The sequence below is a fragment of the Bombus pascuorum genome, chromosome 7, assembly GCF_905332965.1.
Source record: "Bombus pascuorum chromosome 7, iyBomPasc1.1, whole genome shotgun sequence".
NCBI lineage: Eukaryota > Metazoa > Arthropoda > Insecta > Hymenoptera > Apidae > Bombus > Bombus pascuorum.
The window spans coordinates 8,590,621-8,610,122 of record NC_083494.1 but is presented as its reverse complement, the minus strand read 5'-3'; the positions used below and the strand labels follow the sequence as shown (position 1 = coordinate 8,610,122).

Below are 19,502 nucleotides of genomic sequence, written 5' to 3'. Positions count from 1 at the left end.
TACAACTTCTCAGGAAGTGAAAAAATTTGACAATCTATTTATATTGATAACAAACTTCTACTTTTCCATTATTAGAAATATCATGGATTTAATTAAGAAAAGTAGGCGTTCTATAACAATTAAAAAGTAAATGATGAAGTTAATTTTCACAATCTAGATTCTTATATTGACATTAAAGCATTTAGTTGTTTTTTCAAACTACAAATGAAAAACAAAAAAAGAAGTAAAATTAAATTGACTTCATTAAAAAAATTCAGATAATATCATACATAACTGACTATATGTAACTCACTATATGAAAATAATAGACAAAAATTAATTATTTATGTAACTAGTCATATTTCGTGCACTATCTTACAATTATTTTTAACAATATTAAAAAGAAATAAAGGGGACCAAAGTGTATTATTAATTTAGAAATCACTCTGACTCTTTTAGAAGAGGGGTTTAATATTCATTATTGTGATATTGTCATATTTATACAGTAGTAACATCGAAATCATAGTACTGATAGATTTCGTTTTAATTGTATTGTAAAACATGTAAAACTGATATTTATTAATCAATTATATCTCCAGTATTTATACATATTTTCCATATTTTTTTAATTCACTCGTTATGTGTAAGTTTTTGCAAACAATATAAGATATTTGAATACTGAAGTATTAATTAATAATGCTATTTTAAAATACTACTAAACTACACAAGAGACTGATGTATAAAATATATTGTATTATTACGCATCTTCTGTGTGTGGAACGTAATAAATACCTTTTATTTATTCTAATAGTAAATTTCATAATAAATGTCAAATTGTATTTAAGCAGATACCATAAGTATACAAATAAAACTTAGGTAGATATTTTATATTATTTATTGATAGTTGGAAGTTGAAACATAATATGTAAATATATGTCTCCAATGCAATGTTGAAAAAGATAGTAGAATCCATACTTAAATTTGTAAAATACAAAAAAGCAATGCACTTATATGAAATAAAATACTTGTTATATGTCTTGTCGAACATTTTTAATAAAATATTTACGACAAACATTGTGTAATTTATGAAACTCAAACATGAATTCATGATATACGTCTTGTACAAAATATTTTGCATAAATATATTTGTACTATGAACCACATCAACATTATATGAAATTTGAATAATAATTATATAAAAATCAGTTCCAAGAATACATAAACAAAACACTCTAAATGCTGTTTGGTTTTAATTTAATTTCTTAGCCTCAACAAAGGAATGTTACTTTAGATTCCGAAGAATTAGAAATCGACATTACGTTTTTAATTTTATATAGTTCCCATTTGAAAAGGTAGATATATACTGCCATTATAAGACTTATATCAAGTTTCATCTAAGTTTAGGTATAATAAATGTTACATCGACAAATGTATCTGTACAACAAACTTATTGTTTAATGCTAAGTAAAAGTATCCTTGTCTTGAAAGTCGATATATTAATAATCAACATTTCTTACACCGTTCGTTTGCAAAGATAACAACGACAAAGTTTCCGCACGAGTTCGTATACAAAATTATTTAATTTTAGAATCGCGCATATGAATATTTAGATCGCATTCGCCGACCTCTTGTTCCACGTCCTCTTCCTGTTTCACTATTTGCTCCCCTTGTTGCATGTCCTCGCATTACGCTTTGCCCTTTGAAACACACCAAATTTTTATATTAGGAAAATATATTCTTATTTTAAAATTTATCATTCACGATTGCACTTACCTCTACCGCCAGGTTGTTGACTTTCCCATACAATAGGTGTAGGTCGACTACCACGCGTTCTAAATCGATCTTGTGATCTTGCCGATCGTCGTGCCGTAGCTCCTCTAGCACCATTTGCTGCAGCTGCAGCATTAGCTGCTGCTGCCATTGCCCTTTGCCGAGTATTACTGGACGGAGACGCTTCCGCTTCACGACTTTCTTCTACTTCATCTTCCACTATATCACTTCCTGGTTCTTCATTTCCTTCACCTGTATCTACCGCATCATCATCACCAGAGATTAAAGGACCAGTTTCATCTGTACGTTTTTCACCTTCTGAGCTCATACCTACATGTAATTATTTATAATTTATTTATTTAGTAATATGCAGTTATTTAGAATTTTTATTGATATTAACATAGCTTATAATGACCTTCAGTCGGCGTCGTGCTAATAGATTCTGTAATCATTTCAGTTTGATTATGTTGTTGATCTTCAACACCAAGTACACGAATACTTGGTATTGTAGGCTCCTCACTAACATCAGTAGTACCCGTTACTGATACCGGTGTTACTGAAACTGGAGTTTCCTGTTCTTCTGAAGGTCCACTACTTGTCTAGAAGTACGTCGTTTAATTACATGACAAAATGAAATGCTACAATATTATATAAAAATATTTAATTATTCTTATACCGAAGGTGGTAAATCAGCTGCTGGTGAAACTTGTAAAGGAGTAGTAGGTACACTACGACCAGTACCACCATCTTCTAATTGAGCAAGATCCATTCGCGTATCATCCATACTTTCCTGAATTACTTGTGCTACACCAGAACTAGATGACCCAAATATCGTTCGAGTTGCTGATCCAGAAGGAGTTGATAACGAAGGAGTCGATGATGCTGTTGTTGGCGCAGACGAATCTCCAAAAGTAAAACGTCCTTGGGGAACTTGAGGTGAACTTACAGCTTCTCCAAATCCGTCTCCTCGACGTGGTACGAATAAAGTTGGCGTACTTGGCACTATACTATCATCGCCACCATCTTCATATCCTTGTTGCGGCTAAAATTCATTTCATTAAAAGAGATGCTTTATTTCCGTCTTTCTATTCCCTTATCTTTGTATGTAAAAATGAATATATACCAAAAGAAGATGTTGTTGTTGTTGTTGTCTAGGCATTGGCGCAATTCCACGTGAAGATCGAGTTCCGAACGATGTAGGTGGTTCTCCTGTTGGTTCAGCACTACTAATTGCTGCCGACTGTTGTTGCTGTTGATTCGTAGGTACTGTTACTTGTGCTTGTCTAGGAACTTCTACACTTGTAGAATCTTCTCCCATTATAATTTCAACTTCATTATTATCTCTTTCCACTTCTACTTCCACTTCATAAGGTATCTCTTCTTCTTCTTCCATTTCTTCATATGGGTCATTATCAAATTCTTCTTCTTCCTGAGTTTGATGATTACCACCTCCTTCACCTTCGTCGCAATCTACTACAACAACACAGCCTTCTTCTACCTCCTCATCTTGATCTCGTTGGCTTGATGTTGGTACCTGAAAATTAAATAAGTACATCATTCTGAATATTTAATTATCGTTTAATATTTTCTACACTTTTATTATTTAAATTCACCTGGTACTCGACTTCTGAAGCGCTTGCACTAGCAGTAGATGACATTTCTTGTCTAGATCGTTTAGATTTGGGACTAAGCACTTGCTCCTGCCTGCTATGATCTACACCTTCAACAATTCCAGACCCTGATGCTGTCGAATCAAGAGCTCTAGGACGTTTATGGCCTGTCGAAGCTTGCGATGTGCTTACTGACTGAGTAGAACTGCTAGCCACAGTCTGCTGTTGATCACTGACAGCAGCTTGTTGCTGTTGTTGTTGTTGTTCCACTCTTGGACTAACTAGTGCAACAGTCTGCTGTTGTTGTTGCTGTTGCTGTTGTTGACATTGCTGTTGTTGTACACTAAGTGTTTCTGCACTTTCTGGGTCTTCCCTTTGCGTTGATTCTGCTGATTCACTTAATTGTGGTTGAACAACGAGTTGTCGTAAAGTATTTGGCGCTGTCTGCGATGAACTACTACTAGTACTAGCTGGTTGAAAATCTGGAAGGCTACTAGTTGGCGAACTCGTTTCAGTAGTATGCACCACCTGTTGCTGTGGCTGTTGCTGTTGATGAGGCGCAACCATTACTGGTGCACTTGCGGTTGTGGGTAAAACAGCAGCTGTTCTAGACTGTACTACTACACTCATAGGTCGAATACTCGCTAATGGAGTTTCAGCACGGGCAGACATAGGTTTAATATTAGCCGTTGGTGGTTCCGTAGTGGCACTAATTCCACTAACACCAGCTACTTGTCGTTGTAGTTGAGTTACTCTTTGTACAAGAGTTTCTTTTTCTGCCTGGATTTCTGATTTTTCATGTTCCAGACGAGAGATTCTACTTTCCATTTGAGATTTAAGTGCTGCAAGTCTAGCATCATGTTCAGCAGTATCTGATTCGGTAGCACCAGCTTCGAATTTAGCTTTTAAGTCAATTAATTCCTTTTCACAAATTTTCTTTGATTCTCTTAGCCGCATGAGCTCAGTTCTTGCCGTCGTTAATGCTCGTCTAACACGTTCTTCTTTCTCAACGCGTGTCCTGTTCATCGTATCGATCTCTTTTTTTAACGATTCTGCTTCATTTTGTACAACTATCATTTGACGAGATAATTCATCAACCTTTGATGTTAATTCTAAATTTGCTTGACGCAATTCTTGCCTGCCTTCTTCTCGTAATTGATCTTCACGTTCTTGAGATACACGACCAATATCTTCATTTCCAGAAGTACCAGCCGACATTCGAGACTCTTCAGATTTACTCTTTTCTTCTTCTACTGTTTTCGCCAGTTCTTCAAACTGAGTCTTGTATTTTTTTGCTATTTTTCTTATTTGAATCTCTTTATTCTTTATGTCATTCAAGACTACTTCTTTATCACCAAGCTCTTTTCTTAATGTTGCTAAATCCTTAGCTTTCAAAGAAGAGTCAGCAAGAGCTTCGTTTAAGTCTTGACCCAATTTACGTGCTTCTTCAGATGCTTTTTGAATTTCTTCTCCCTGAGTCTGTACTTGTTTCTGGAGTAGTGATAGCTGTTCTTCTAATACACCTTTTTCTGTTTTCAACTGATTTAATTCTTCTGCGCGTTTAGCATGTGTTTCACGTTCAGATGTGAGCAGTTTACTAAGATTTTCTCTTTCAGTTTGCAATCTACGCCAATCTTCCGGACTTGTTTTGTTCGCCCTTTCTACTAATGTATTAGCTCTTTGTCTCCATCTAGTTGCTTCTCCTTTAAGACTTGTATTTTCTTGTAATAAGGCTTCAGTCTTCGCTTGTAAATCTCGTGATGTACCTCGAAGTGGTACTACTTCTTCAGAAAGTGCTACAACCTTTGCGGTGAGCTCTGAAACTTTAGCACTTAAACTATCTCTTTCCTCTCTTAGGATTCTATTGGAATCTGTGATGGCATTTAAAGTTTCAACTTTCCGTAATAGCTCTGCGTGTTTAGATGTTGTTACTACATCAATTTCAGACTTTTCTCTTTCCGAATTAAGGGCAGCCTCTGTTTCCTTTAATCTCTTTTCCATAACCTAAATTAATGAAAAAGTATTAACAGTTACATTGCATTAAAAAGTTATACAAATTAAAATTTTAGTAAAGAAACTTGGATACTAACTTCCACTTGTGATTTCAATCTAAGGTTTTCTGCTCTTAGAACATCAAATTTTGCTACAGCTAAATCTTTTTCACGTCTTAGATATTTCATTACTCTTAATAGCTGTTCAGCAGATTTGGAATCATCTTCAAGTCCACTAAAGCTACGATTCATTGCTTCCAAACTAGTATCAGGACTTTCCTGTTCAGTTATCTTTGATTGTTGGCTATGCATGATTGCAGTCTTGTCACTTAATTCTTGAATTTGAGTGTGCAAAATGGCATTTTGTGCATCCAGATCTGATATTCTTTGTTGCATTTCTTGGATTTCTTCATGTAATCTTTTCTCTCTTTCTTGACAAGCTTCTCTCTCAAGATTTAAAGCTTCTGTAGCTGCATTTCTTTCTTGAGTTAAGTTTGCTATCTTTTGTTCTACTGTTTGGGCATCTTCTTTCAATTTCGCTAATATCTATAAATAAGGCGATAATAAAGAATTACATTACATTCCGTATTTTATTTATTTGCATAAATGAAGTGATGATTATGTTTACCTGCAAATCTGTTGAATGCAATACCATTTCTCTAGCATACTTCTCTTCTGCTTCTTTAACTGATACTGAAGCGTTATGTAAATCACCTTTTACAATTTCTAATTCTCCTTTAACTTCATCTAATTCTTCAAGTTTTCTCTCTGCATCAGCTAACTTTTCTCTTAATTCTGAATCGGTTTCTTGTTGACCATTAGAAACTTTTGCTAATTCTTCTACTAATTCTTGAACTTTCTTTTGAAGTGATATTATTTCTACACGCGCTTCTTTTAAAGCAGTTTCTAATTCTTCTTTACATTTATTATGTTGCGCCGTTACCTCTCTTAATTGAGCTTCTGCACTTTCTGCAATGTCGCAATATTGTTGGCTTTGCTGCCGTGAACTTTTTAGTTGTTCGGATAAAGATTTTGCTTCTGCTTGTATCGTCGCAAGTTGCATTTCTAGTTCCTTTAGTCTCTTTGTGTGTTCATCACCTGCAAGTTTAAATATGCACAGAATTTTATTTATAATTACCTCTAATTAAATAAATGAAAATTTAACTCTATATTTCACACGTACCAGTGAAAGGTTTAGATATTGAATGAGTAGCAGCTTGTCTTAGTTTCGTATTAAGTTCTTCTATACGTTGTGAATTTTGAGAATCAGACTGCCGAGCTTGTTCCAATTCTACGCGAATTTGTTCGGTTATATTACGTTCTTCGCTTAATCTTTCTTGAGCTGTAGTAAGTTGTCTTTCTAAATGTGCAGATAATTCTCTAAATCGATCTTGTTCTTCCTGCAAACGACGTCTTAAAGCGGCACATTCTCTTGTAGCATCATCTAGACGCTGTTCAGCACGTAATTGACCCTCAGCTTGAACACGTTCCAAACTTGCTTTAATAGATTCAACGTCTGCTCGCAATAAAGCTTGCGTTTGACGTTCTCTCTGATATGTTTCACGTTCTTTCATAAGGCGACTTTCAGAATCACTTAAAATTGAAAGAGATCGACGTAAGTTTTCTAATTGTACTTCAGCACGAGATAGTCGCGTTTGAGCTGCCAGAGCTTCATCTTTTAAAATCATTAAGCTTTGCTCATGTTTGCCTATAAAAAGAAACAACTTATCAATAGTTATTAATACTTTTTTAACATAATATCAATGAACACAACAGATATTTCATACCAATTGTTACATTGTAATTTAAACATTTTTCTTCAAGAACTTTTATTTGAGACTTATAAGAAGCAACATTTGGTTGTAAAAGATTAAATCTATCATTAGCCGAATCTAACTGCGCTTTTAATCTGCAACATCTGTCTGAATGAGCTTCTGCTTCTTTCCTAAGCCTTTCTACTTCCTCTCCTAACATTCGTTCATGGGCTGCCCTCTCTTTTTTGTATGTTTCATAATCATCTGTAATCTGTTTCAATTTAGTTTCAGTTTCTGTTAATTGTTTTTGCAATTCTTTTTCTCTATTAACATCATCTTGAGTAATAGTAGCCACTTCATCTTTAATAGGTTTTACTCCATTAATTTCCCTCCCTTCTTCTTCTTCTTCTTGTGTCATAGATAGTTCTTTTTTTTCTGTTACATTTGCCTGCTTTAAACATTGCTGATACATATTTTTATACATATCCCGTTGTCGTAAAAGACCTTCTAACATTTTGGCTTGTCTGTCTTGAGCAGCTTGCATATCTTCCAATTGTTCTAGGTACCTATTATAATTATGGAAAACTAAAATAAATGAAATCAAACATTACTGTAATATATTTTTAGTACAATTACACACCTATCTAATTTTTCTTTCATTTCGCCAGAATTTATTTCATCTGTTGCTCTTTCTATTTCTTCTTGTCTTGATGATAGTGTACGAACTATTGATAATAACTTCTGATTATTTTCTTGTAATTCTTCAATATCTTTAAAAGTAACAAGCTTTTTACTAATGATTTCAGATGAAGCAAGATTATCCATATCCATTGAAAATTCACTTGTATCAACAGTTGCACTAGTTCTACTCTCTTGAACTTCTTTTAAAAGGAAGCACACCTAAAAATAGCAAATATTGCATACAAATTGCATATACTCAGAAATATATAAGCATGTACATCTAGCTTTAATTGCTTACCTGTCTAGCTAAATCTGATACTTCTGATTTTAACCTTTGATTTTCTTTAGTATGGTGCTTAGCAATGCGATTTGCTTCATCAGTTGTTTCTTGTAGTCTATGATTTTCTACTAAAAGTTCATCTAATCTTGTTGTTAATGTAGCAATATTTGCCATCGCGGTTTCGTAATCTTCACGTTGTTGTTGTAAAACAGGAGCCTTTTCTTCTAATTCACGTAAAATGATGTCCATTTGTGATTTTAGACGTCCATTTTCTTCTCGTTCTGAAGTCAACTCATTTGTTATATCAACTAATTGCGTATAAATTTGAGTAAGGCTCAAGCCTTTCCTAAGCACTCGACTAGCTATGGCTGCTGTAGGTGCAAGCTGTTCAACAGCTTGATCTAACCGTTCTGTTAAAAGAATTGTATGATTATTAGACAAATAAGATTCTACAAAGACAACAATAAAATAATTACCTTGTTTAATATTTTTCAATAACTCATTTGCATGATTTAATTCTTTTGAAAGCTCATCTATCTTCTGTTCTTTTTCTACTAACTCTTGCTTATGTTGTAACTGAAGTTGATTATGTGTTGTTTCTAGCGTTCCATACTGTTCAGTAGCATGTTCTAATAATTCCTGAAGTTCTTTAACTGCATTACTAAATTCCTCAGCTTTTGCATTTGCTTCATCTGCCATGCCTTTATAAAGATCTGCTAATCTAGTCTGAGCACCAATTTCTTCTCGATAAGAAGCATGCATAGAAATTTCATGTGTACGTTGTTCTTCTAATTTTTGAGATAGTTCATCGCAGCGTCGTTGAAGAGATGTGTATAATTCTCGTAACTGTGCTGTTGCTTCATTCGCAATACGCAATTCTTCATCTCGTTGTGCCAAACGTGTATCCGTTAAGAGCGCTCGTGCAGAAGCTTCTGCTCTTGTTGACTGTAATTCTGACATTCTCTTTGCCAATTCTTCTTCAAGACTAGCCATTTGCTGTGATAAAAGAGTCCTTTCTTGTTCTAAACGTTTTTCTCTAAAATATTTCAAATAACATTAAAATTTTGTGAAGATTTGAGACCATAATGAAATATTTATTATGTAAATACATACTTGAATTCAAGGGTCATATCAAGACTTCGAATTTCTTCTGTTTCTGCTAAAGCTTGACATTTTGCAGCAACAGCATTTCGCAATTGAGTGCCCAAAGAAGATAGTTCAGTATGCATTCTCTCAATTTCTCTATCTCGCCTTTCAACTTGTAATTGCAATGCATCCCTTTCATCCACAACTGTATCTCTATGACGACGCAAATCACCATTTTCTTTTTCTAATCTGTAAACAAATAATTAATTATTATAATCATATGTATTGTGCATATATAACAATACTTTTTTATAGCAACACATAGACAACATGTACCTTTTAACAGTCTCCTGTAGCTTTTGTATTTCACCTTTAGTTTGATCTAAACTAGTTTGTAGTTCAGTAGTATATTTTTCTGTCAATTCAAGTTTTCTCTTACATTCTTCAGAGTCTGATTTTTCTTCTGTTAAATCCTTTTGTAATTTATCTAAAGTTTGATCTAATAAAATTTAAAAAATAAGAATTTTGTTCATTTCTAATAATCCAATTTTATTAATATTACAAAAATAAAGATTTTGTAATATACATATAATTAAATAATAAAATTGGCCATCAAGTTTTTTATAGCAAAGTTTCTTTTATATATGTAATAAGATATTTAATGTAAACTATTTAATGAATGCGGCACATTCCAATGGAGAGGTTATCTCCTTTGTGTAAATAAACTAGTCAACCGTTATAGTAATAAAAAATATAAAATTCAATTCAAACTTACCAAAATTTTTTCTATTAGTTTCAAAAACTGCTTTTGCTGTAATGTACTGTTCGAATTTTTCATTGAAATAAGCATTAAGCTTTTTTGCAAGTGCGTCAGGGACTTGCGTTAATTCTTCTTCAGTTAAAACTTCTCCCAACACATTATGTTCGTTCTCTTCTGTTTTCTCCATCTTTTCGTTCGATATTGCTCAATCAAGAAAATCTTTCTTCAATGATGAGTTAGTACCTTATTAATAATCAGGCTCGATCGAAGACACATTTGATCAAACATTCAATGTATATCACCTCTCTCCCTGTAAATCACTATGGCTTTTATCGAACTGACGCGGATCTCTACCAGCAGTACTAGCAACTACTGGCTTTACTACTGTACCGTTATGATTAGTTGTGAGGTTGTAGTTGTACGTTGTATATGGTTGTACGTAGCGCTAGTGTGCCATTTTATTATAACTAAACAATGGTAGTTAAATAATTGAAATATTTATTGTTTTCTATGTAACATATGAATGTAAGTAGATTAATGTAATATTTTGTGATTTAACTTCTTAATATATATGAATATATTTCATAACCTTTATTTCGAAATTTTTCTTTCATCTTTCATAATAATAAGAAAAAAAATTCCCCCTCTGATAATAATAAAGTCCTATAATTTTCTTTTTTTTGCAGAAAGAAAAAATATATAGGAATGTGTTTTAATTACTATATAATATCTATATTTTAGATATTTATTTTCGAAACAACAACCATTAAAACTAATAGAACTAAAGATAACAAATAATAAGACAGAAGGAAATATCTTAAGGTTATGGTATCTAGCTTAAACATATTAACTAAGACATTTAACTAACTTGTTAATTATGTTTTCATTGAAAAGAAATTGTTTTCCTAAAGCAGGGACTATTATAGATAATGTAAATGATCTACATTACTACATTAAACAAATAAAACAATTCTTACAAATATGTAATTATATTAATTACAACAATAATAGAGTACATTCATGGTTATGTTATGATAAAAACCAATTTGGTGAAAAATATGCCTTAGATGCACTAAATAAAGGTAGTCTTTCATATTTTTCAATTTATAATAACAAATTTTGTAGAACATTGTCAGAAGATATTAATACATTTGGAAATCTTTCATATGAGAACTATGAAAAAATTGAATTGGATAAAGCAGAAAAAAGAGAAAATAAATTTGCAGAAAAAGTTATATCTCCAAAGAGACAAAGATTAAGTTATAGAGAATATTTTTCACTTATTAAATCTCATTTACATAGTAAAAATTTAAAATTGGCTCTGAACGTATTAGACATAATGAAAGAAAATGGTAATAAACCTAATTTATATATATATAGACTATTACTTTCTGGTTTTGCTAAGCAAGGTGATGTTGAACAATGTTTTAAATTATTTAAAAAAATAAAAGAAATGGGTTTAACTCCTAATGTAAATGTGTATACTAGTTTACTTCAAGCTTGTGCTGAAACAAATGATACACAGAAAGCATTAGATCGCTTGTCATTTTTACGAGAATATTTTTATAAGAGAAACATAGATTTGTCTAATATACATTACGCAACTCTCATTAAAGCATATAGTCGTCATAACCAAATGTTAACTGCTTTTGAAATAGCAGATGAAGCAAAGGATAAAGGCATTTTTACACAGGATATAATTGCTGCTTTGTTTCATGCAGTAATCAATGATAAAGAAAGTGGACTAAAACATGGTTTAGTTTTGTGGCATAAGATGAGAATAAGTAAAATAAAGCCAACTATATTTCATTATAATCTTCTTTTAAGGGCAATCAGAGATACAAAATTTGGTGATTTAAAAGTAAATGATATTATAGTACCAAAATTGATAGAAACTCAAATTCAAGTCAGTGAAACAGGAAGGCCAGATTTATTAGATTTACCACCAGTATTAACTACTTCACTTACTTTAGTACTTAGGAAGAATAATTATTTTATCTCAAATAATAGAGATTCTAGACAACAACAAGAGCTAAATATAAATACAATTGATGAAAATTCATTATTAAACTTAAATTTAAATGACATATTACAAGAAAATCGATTAATCTTATTTGGTGGAATTGAGAAATTTTTAAAACATATGAAAGATGATAATGTACAACCTGATACAAAGACAATAACATTAATCTTGGATTTAATCCCACCTACAATAGAATCAGAAAAATCTTTTTTTAGATATATTGTTAAAAATAAACTAAAAGTTGATATAACTTCTTTTAATATGCTTATTAAAAGGAGATGTTTAAGAAAACAATATACAGCTGCTAAAGTAAGTAGTTATAATTTAATCAAATCTATTCTTAGTAAGTAATATGTAAATAATATCAATTATTTATATTACATTATAGGAAGTACTCAATGATATTCAATTTCATCATTTGACACCAAATATTATTACATTTGGAGTATTAGCTATTGGATGCAAAATGTACAAGGATGGAAGAGAACTTTTAGAACAAATGGATACCATTGGCTATGCACCAAATTATGTGATTTTAGAAACATTAATATTCAATGCATGTAGTGTTAAAAACTTTAGTTACGTGTTGTATTTAATGGACTATATATTGAAGAATAGAATTAAACCATCGCAACAAATATTGAGTATTTTAAAGAAATTTGATGAATTGATATTGCAAATTATTAGAAATGAGGTATATAAATCATTTTTAAAATGACTGAAATATGTATAATTCATAATGATCTATTTTAATATTTACTAATATTTTAGGATAAATACAAGTATAAAGCAATTAAAGAAATTATGAAAGATTATAACAACTTTAAAATAAAATATGAAAATTGGCAAAAGAAAGTGCAAAGTGATATTCTTGAAATATGAATCTTTCTTTTGTTTATAATTCCATTTTTACCTCGATCTGGATTCGTATTAACTTGAAATAGTTATATCATTGTAAAATAAAATTTATACATAAACAAATATTTCTACATGTTTTCATTTTATACCTATGTATACAGATAATTATTTTTAGCAGTACTTAAAATAATTAAATCGGTCTATCTAACATAGTGATACTTTCCTTTTTCCTTAAGATATCAAATCATTAATGAACATTAGAATTCTGAAGCAAATTAACGGAGATAAGAAGGACGAGTTTCTTGCGTCCAAGGACGACTCCTTGTTCCTGTGTTAATTGTTCGTGAAGGACATGTGCCACGAATGCTAAGTTTATTATATCCTGTAGGTCCAGTTGGTTGTGCTCCACATGTTTCTAATGCTACAAAATCATCTACATGAAGGGAAGGTGGTCGTGAAGTATTTGGTGGTCTTGATCTAAATGGATCTGCTCCTCTGCCTACACTTCCCACTACTGGTCCTCCTCTTAAAGAATTAGTGAATTGTGTTCGACCTCGCATAGGTGTAACTGTAAAGGAAAGTTTTTTAATTAAATTTTTACCAATTTTGCGCCAATACAAATAATTACAACAAACATATAACAAATATGTGCAATTTACCGAATGGTTGTTTTACTTTAGAAACAGGAGATGTTGTTTGTTTTTGTACATCTCTAGTTTCTTGATCATCAGTTTGAGCTTTTGATTGTAATGGTTGTGTAGCATCATCAGGTGGGATTTTAGAACATAAATTTTGAGCTTCTGTTAGTAGATTAAAGTCGGTAGGAAGCAGTTCAGCTGCTAGCGCCAATAAATCTACTGTATTTTCATTTGATGCTTGATTTGGACACATAAATGTAAATTTCTTTGGCCGTTTAGAAGCAAAATCTGGAGTACCCAAACATCGTTGAGAAAATTGATTCAATAGAGCTTCAGGAGTTGGCAATAACGGCTCTAACATTTCTGGAATTGGTTCTTTTTCTTCTTTATCTTCTGCAGATTTTAAGATTTCAACTAATTCTTGTGCACGTTTTATCTTTTCCAAAGGATGATCATTCTTATCCCATAATATTAAAGCTGCTAATTGTTGTATACGTAAATACAAAGATCTTCCTTGTGATTCAGATGCAATTAAATTTTCTAAAAACATTATAGTTAAATCTATAACAGGTTGAGCTTCTGGATCTTCGAATACCAAAATGTGGTCTAATAATGACCGTAATGCATCAGGATTATTTTCTAAACAACTTTTTACATGATATAAACCATAATTATGACTAATAAGAGACAAAAGTATACGAAGTGTACTTTGTAATATATCGGGTTCGAATTTTGTGCTAGTTGCTAATATATCAATTAATACAGCTAAAATAGATAAAAGTGGTTCTTTACTTGGTACTGAATGAGTGAGTCTTTTTTCAAATGGTTCATTGACATCTTCTTGCATAAGACTTAGTGTACAATCACACAATGTTTCAAAGATATCTAAAATTTCATATTGCGTCCTAATATCGTTTGTATTTTTAAGTGCAATGCACATCATTTCAATAACAGGTGGATATTTTTGGTCAGATTTAACTTGTGCTCTAGATGCAGGACTAGTTAAAGTTAACAAAGTAGCTTTCATAGGTGCATGTCTTGCAAGTTCACTAAGTAAAGCAAGAATTAAAACATTACTTTCTAGTGGTGTAGCAGCTATTACACCATCTAATAAACATCTACCTACGAGTAGTGCTGTAGGTGCTGCTAAATCACTTAATTGCTTGCATACTTTTGAGAGAAGAATTAATAAATCTTTATTCCAACTGGCACAAAGCAATCGTAACGTTTCAGTTAAATTATTAGCTTGTGCCTGCAAATGTGCAGACCATAGTTTTCTAAGACCTAAAACTCGGGTAGCATCTTCAGTCAGCATTGTTTGTTTTGAAGTTAAAACAGGTGGTAATAAACGTGTTAAAAGTTTCAAGCCTGGTATAAAATTACATGGGCTTAGAGAAACCATCTTGAGAACTTCACCTAACATTTGAGTCCATAATGATTTTGCTACATTTCCAGATCCATCTGAATCCACAGCCTGTGTAAATACTAAGAGTGTCCCTACTATTTCCTCAGACAAAGTTTGAACAATTCGAATAGGAGGAATAGCTTCTACTAATGAATAAACACCAAGTAATGGTATTACAGCTGTTAGATCTTTGAAATCTGTAGCCATACACTTCACAAGACGTTCCAATAATGCTCTTGTTAATCTCACACATGGAAGAAGTAATGCAACCAATGCTAAGCCTCTTCTGCCTGTTAGAGCTGCACGATGTAAAAATGGTTGTTCATAGAATTCCGAAATATTTGCCATAACTGCAATAAGAGCTGTCAAACCATCAGCAGCAAACAATTGAGTTAATGCATTTCTGTATTTTAATTCAATATAAGGTTCCATTGGATCCACATCATTATTTGAAGGAAAGACAAGATAATATAAAATTCTACATGCTGTAATTAATTGTCCTGGAAGTGAGGCTGCTTTATCTGCATTTTTTCTAATGCATGCAACAAGTGGCGAGACATCCCCATAATTCCAATGAGATGGCTGCGCTGCTGTTGTCAGATATGATGTAACATCTTTCAATACAGCTTGCGTTCGTGATTTTTCTAAAATAATTCCAGCGCGATTTTGAAATACCTCTATTCGGTCAGAATAGCGAATTGTTGCTGATATAATTTCTGCAGAGAATTCACACAAATGTGAGTCAGAAAGATAAGGGATTAAAATTTCAATAAATTCTCCTTTAGAAAGTACTGTTATTACAGCTTGTAAACCTTCAGGAAATATTAAGAAAGAATGAAGTTTCTTTAAAGTCATCCAGTCCGAAGGTTGATATTTCAAATGTAATAAACATTGTACAACTTGAAGACGCCAAGCTAAGACCAGTCCTGCACCGGGTAAATCACATTTCAAAGCTTTTAAAATTAATTTGGTAACTTCTGGTTCTTTTAATAAATATAATAAGCCTTCTTTTGTATCAGAAATACGTAAGAGGAAACGTCGAGTAGCTTTAATTAAATTTAAATCTGATTTTGGAGAAGTAAGAGCAAATAGAATATGATATAAAAGTTTATGATATTCAAAATATGCTATCAGATGGCACCGAGGATTTCGATTATGCTCCCGTTCAAATTCCATTTGTACTCCAGCTGGAAGTTGCCGTTTTGGTTGAGCCATTAATGTAGGTGAACATATATATGTATTTGTTAATTCAGTAATAGCCAACTCATCAATTTCTTTCATTTCATCAAGAAATTCATATGTGTGAACTTTCCTTAATAAGGAACTTAAAGCATATTTTAATCTTGCTAACTTTGCTGTATCTAACATCATTAAAGCGTTTTTATATAAATTACTTTTTGATATAAGAAATTCTCGAACAATTATTGGACTTATTAATGCAGCATCCAATGTACGAAGAGCGGAAAGTTTCACAGGAAGTGCTACATTTTCGCGCATACATAACGCTAATAATTTATAAGGTGCATCTACTTTTAATAGAATATCTGGACCTTGTGGAAGTTTACATAAAGTTTCTGCTAATCGTACACCAACTTTAACATGGCGAACTTTGTAAGCTGGTTGAGGTTGAGCACATGCAAGATCCATATCCAAACCAGCATTTACGATATTAGTCAAATCATTAAAATCCGTATTATTCAAATGAAAAGGACTAAGTATTGCGCATAAAGATTCGCAATTATGAACAAATGCCTCTTTTTCTTGACCTGAAGCATTATTAAAATGTAAAACTGACTTTGATATAGATTGAAATATTTCATGAATCTTATCCAGCATTTCTTTGTTAATGTGGCATTCTTCAACAACATGCGATGATTCTTCTAATTCAAACAGATCAGGTGGTGTTATGGAATAAATATTATTTAGCTGAATATTTTCACATTCATATTCTACAGTAGGTGGTATATCATCTGCCATTATATCTTCATCAGATAATATAGGCTCAAAAGGTTCTCCAGTTTCTTGTTCACCACCATCCTGTTCTGCTTCTTCTTCTTCAGCCGATATACTTTCAGGACTTAAAGAAACTAAAGATTCAGAAGGTGGTGAAGAAGGACGTTTCGTAGATTTTAAAGTGCTGTTTGTAGCATCTTCTTCCCAATGTCCTATTTCTGTCTTTCCAGTATCTGATGTTGAATTTCTAGATGATTCTACTATTTGAATTGGTTGTATAGGAGGAGGGGGCGTTGCCGCTACACATGTTTCCTATAAATTCCATATAAATCTTTTATGATTATTATTCCCAAATTAAGTCTTATAAATTTATAAATATGTGTGTGCATACGCGCCTAATTTATATATACGCTTATATATACATATATATAGTAACTTACATTTGAGTTTGTTTGTGCTTGATTTTCATAGTACCAATCAGATTGTTGCTCTGAAATTTGAGTAGTATTTTCTACAACTTCTTCCAACCCACTAACACAAGCTGCAGAACCAGCAGCCGAACTAACAACTTCTTGTGGATTATTTAAAGATTTTGTTAATGTTCCATATACTGCCAAAGTAATTGTAGTATACCAGCCTCTTAATACCAATCCATCTGTTGGTATTTGTTTTCTTTCACATTCTAATTGAATATGAATATTTTGCTTATATTCCAACTCCCCAAGTGATTCAAATGTAGAAGCACCAGGTTTACTTAAATCATTTACAAAAAATTCAATTTCAAACTGAGATGGATTTGTAGCCCTAACATACATAAAAGAAAAAGAATAATTTATTTAAAAGAAAATCATTTTTTATCTTGATATATAACTTTTATGAAATTACTCAATACCCTAAACGAACACCTCCAGGAAAATCAGCTTGTACTCTAGCACCTAATGGAATAATTCTAACTTCACTTATATAAACAGGTTTTGGAAATTGTACTAAATCTAGATTAAGCTCCTGAAATAAATAAACAGTATTTTTGAAATTATTATATTATACTTGAAACAAACAAAATAACCTAACACTTACTTCAGAAATATCATGTGAAAAGGTATCAAAGAATAATAATTCTGTATTGTCCATGTTTCAATTATTTCAACATAAAGTGGTTTGAAATATCATTTTCCTATAAAAAGATCAAAATTATAACTATACTATGTATTTGACACAATAAATACTTCAAATATTTGTTACTATTTTCTTCAATTATTGCATAATGAAATTACATTCTATTTCAATATTCGGGCATTTAATTGTAAACAAAACATTAATACTTACAACATGATTTATATAAAATTATAAAATTTATATAAAATTAATGTTTTGAAATCATTCTGAAAATGACATTTTCAATAAATTACGTATACAATGTTTGTATACATAATTCCAATTTCAATGTTCGACTTATGTTATGGAATATTTTTTCTTACATTAATTAAAGGATATTAAAACGTATAGTAGTAAAAGGAAGTAGACAAATTTTAAGTTTTTAAAAAATTTGAGTATTTTCCACTGAATTATACACATGTTATCTTTTATTCTTTTATAACAATATATATTTATTTAATTCAAGTAACGCCATCTGGTTTCACTTAATATCTACCTTCGGTTTCATTCGTTCTACTTCGTTATGAGTGAGAGAAATTTTAATGACTAATACCTGTGCAATCTTTCCTGCGAACAAATTTTTCTTTCCGTTGTAAAATTTTTGTCTACGATAAAACTTGAATTTCACATATTTTGTATATTTGCCCGATTTTAATGGGTGCTTTTTATATGTATTTTATAAGTAGTACTTATTGAATAGCTGTGATAACGACATAACTGATCTGCGTCACTGGTTGCGTTCTTGATTATTTGTAAATTTGTTTTTTGAAATCGTGATACAGCTGCAATGAAACAAAAGTTATATTAGATCAGTAAGTGTGAGGAGAGTTTTTGTTATAATTCATACTGTATAACATTAGAACATTGTAAACATTTTAAATATCGTTATTAAATTTAACAAATATAGAGTTACCTTTTTTCAATAAGAATCTTTCGTATTATATTTTGTAACAATATGTATGGTTAAATTTCAGTTTTGAAACAGGTGAAAATTTTTGTTAACATTATTTTTAGATTCAAAACTATGTATACATATGTTCTAAACTGATAAGGAATAAACGAATTACTGTCAAAACGTTTGCGATTATTATTTTTATTTATTAAAATATATAATATTATTATATTATCAAAAATTACAAAAATTTTTAATTTTATATTTATATTTATCTCCTATATGACCTATACTTTTGGATCTCAAGAAATTAAATATGTTTGTGTATGTATAATTAAGTAATAATAAGAAGCATCTTTAAAAATATTAGATGTAATAACTATTTGCTTTTAGGAATGGTAGCTGCTGGAGCCACAGTTTTAATGGCAACCAGCGAAGGAACTTCAAATAAAACACAAAATAATTCCACACAATATGAAAATCATAATATTTGTTTTCACTATAATGAGGTACATAATAATCAGCAAAATTCAGAATGTCCAATTAAAAAGAATATAACGTCTTGTAACATAAATAGTAAGTATTTTAAATAATAGTAAATATAGTTCATATATTTTTAATTCTCTCAATAAGTTCTATATTATATATTATTGGTACAAAAAACAAT

The 19,502-nt window shown here is 31.3% G+C and overlaps 4 protein-coding genes across 7 annotated transcripts in view; 2 read left to right on the top strand and 2 right to left on the bottom strand.

Annotated features, from left to right (window-relative positions):
* Positions 1-412: 412 nt before the first annotated feature.
* Positions 413-10,282, bottom strand: LOC132908542 (nucleoprotein TPR). Its single transcript, XM_060962611.1, has 16 exons — positions 9,927-10,282; positions 9,488-9,650; positions 9,179-9,400; positions 8,542-9,101; positions 8,084-8,475; positions 7,745-8,004; positions 7,138-7,670; positions 6,534-7,058; positions 5,979-6,448; positions 5,450-5,896; positions 3,363-5,363; positions 2,873-3,283; positions 2,426-2,791; positions 2,165-2,348; positions 1,753-2,079; positions 413-1,676 (listed from the first exon to the last, which is right to left on the bottom strand). Exons 1-16 carry the CDS (start codon positions 10,096-10,098, stop codon positions 1,564-1,566), a joined length of 7,146 nt encoding a protein of 2,381 aa, XP_060818594.1. The 5' UTR covers positions 10,099-10,282; the 3' UTR covers positions 413-1,563.
* Positions 10,283-10,319: 37 nt separating this feature from the next.
* Positions 10,320-12,915, top strand: LOC132908511 (pentatricopeptide repeat-containing protein 1, mitochondrial). Its single transcript, XM_060962554.1, has 4 exons — positions 10,320-10,436; positions 10,653-12,243; positions 12,323-12,628; positions 12,706-12,915. Exons 2-4 carry the CDS (start codon positions 10,789-10,791, stop codon positions 12,814-12,816), a joined length of 1,872 nt encoding a protein of 623 aa, XP_060818537.1. The 5' UTR covers positions 10,320-10,436; positions 10,653-10,788; the 3' UTR covers positions 12,817-12,915.
* LOC132908497 (protein virilizer) lies at positions 12,659-18,636 on the bottom strand. Its single transcript, XM_060962523.1, has 6 exons — positions 18,497-18,636; positions 17,866-17,962; positions 17,681-17,793; positions 17,229-17,592; positions 13,452-17,100; positions 12,659-13,360 (listed from the first exon to the last, which is right to left on the bottom strand). Exons 2-6 carry the CDS (start codon positions 17,917-17,919, stop codon positions 13,068-13,070), a joined length of 4,473 nt encoding a protein of 1,490 aa, XP_060818506.1. The 5' UTR covers positions 17,920-17,962; positions 18,497-18,636; the 3' UTR covers positions 12,659-13,067.
* LOC132908495 (supervillin) overlaps positions 18,623-19,502 on the top strand; it is an 11,023-nt gene continuing 10,143 nt past the window's right edge. For 2 of the 4 annotated variants that reach the window (XM_060962518.1, XM_060962515.1), the window contains exons 1-2: positions 18,623-18,755; positions 19,229-19,411. In XM_060962518.1, the coding sequence (XP_060818501.1) occupies positions 19,231-19,411 (181 nt within the window). In that variant the 5' untranslated portion in view covers positions 18,623-18,755; positions 19,229-19,230. Of the gene's footprint in view, positions 18,756-18,957; positions 19,160-19,228; positions 19,412-19,502 lie in introns of those variants that run through there. The other 2 variants (XM_060962516.1, XM_060962517.1) reach the window with 2 other exon arrangements.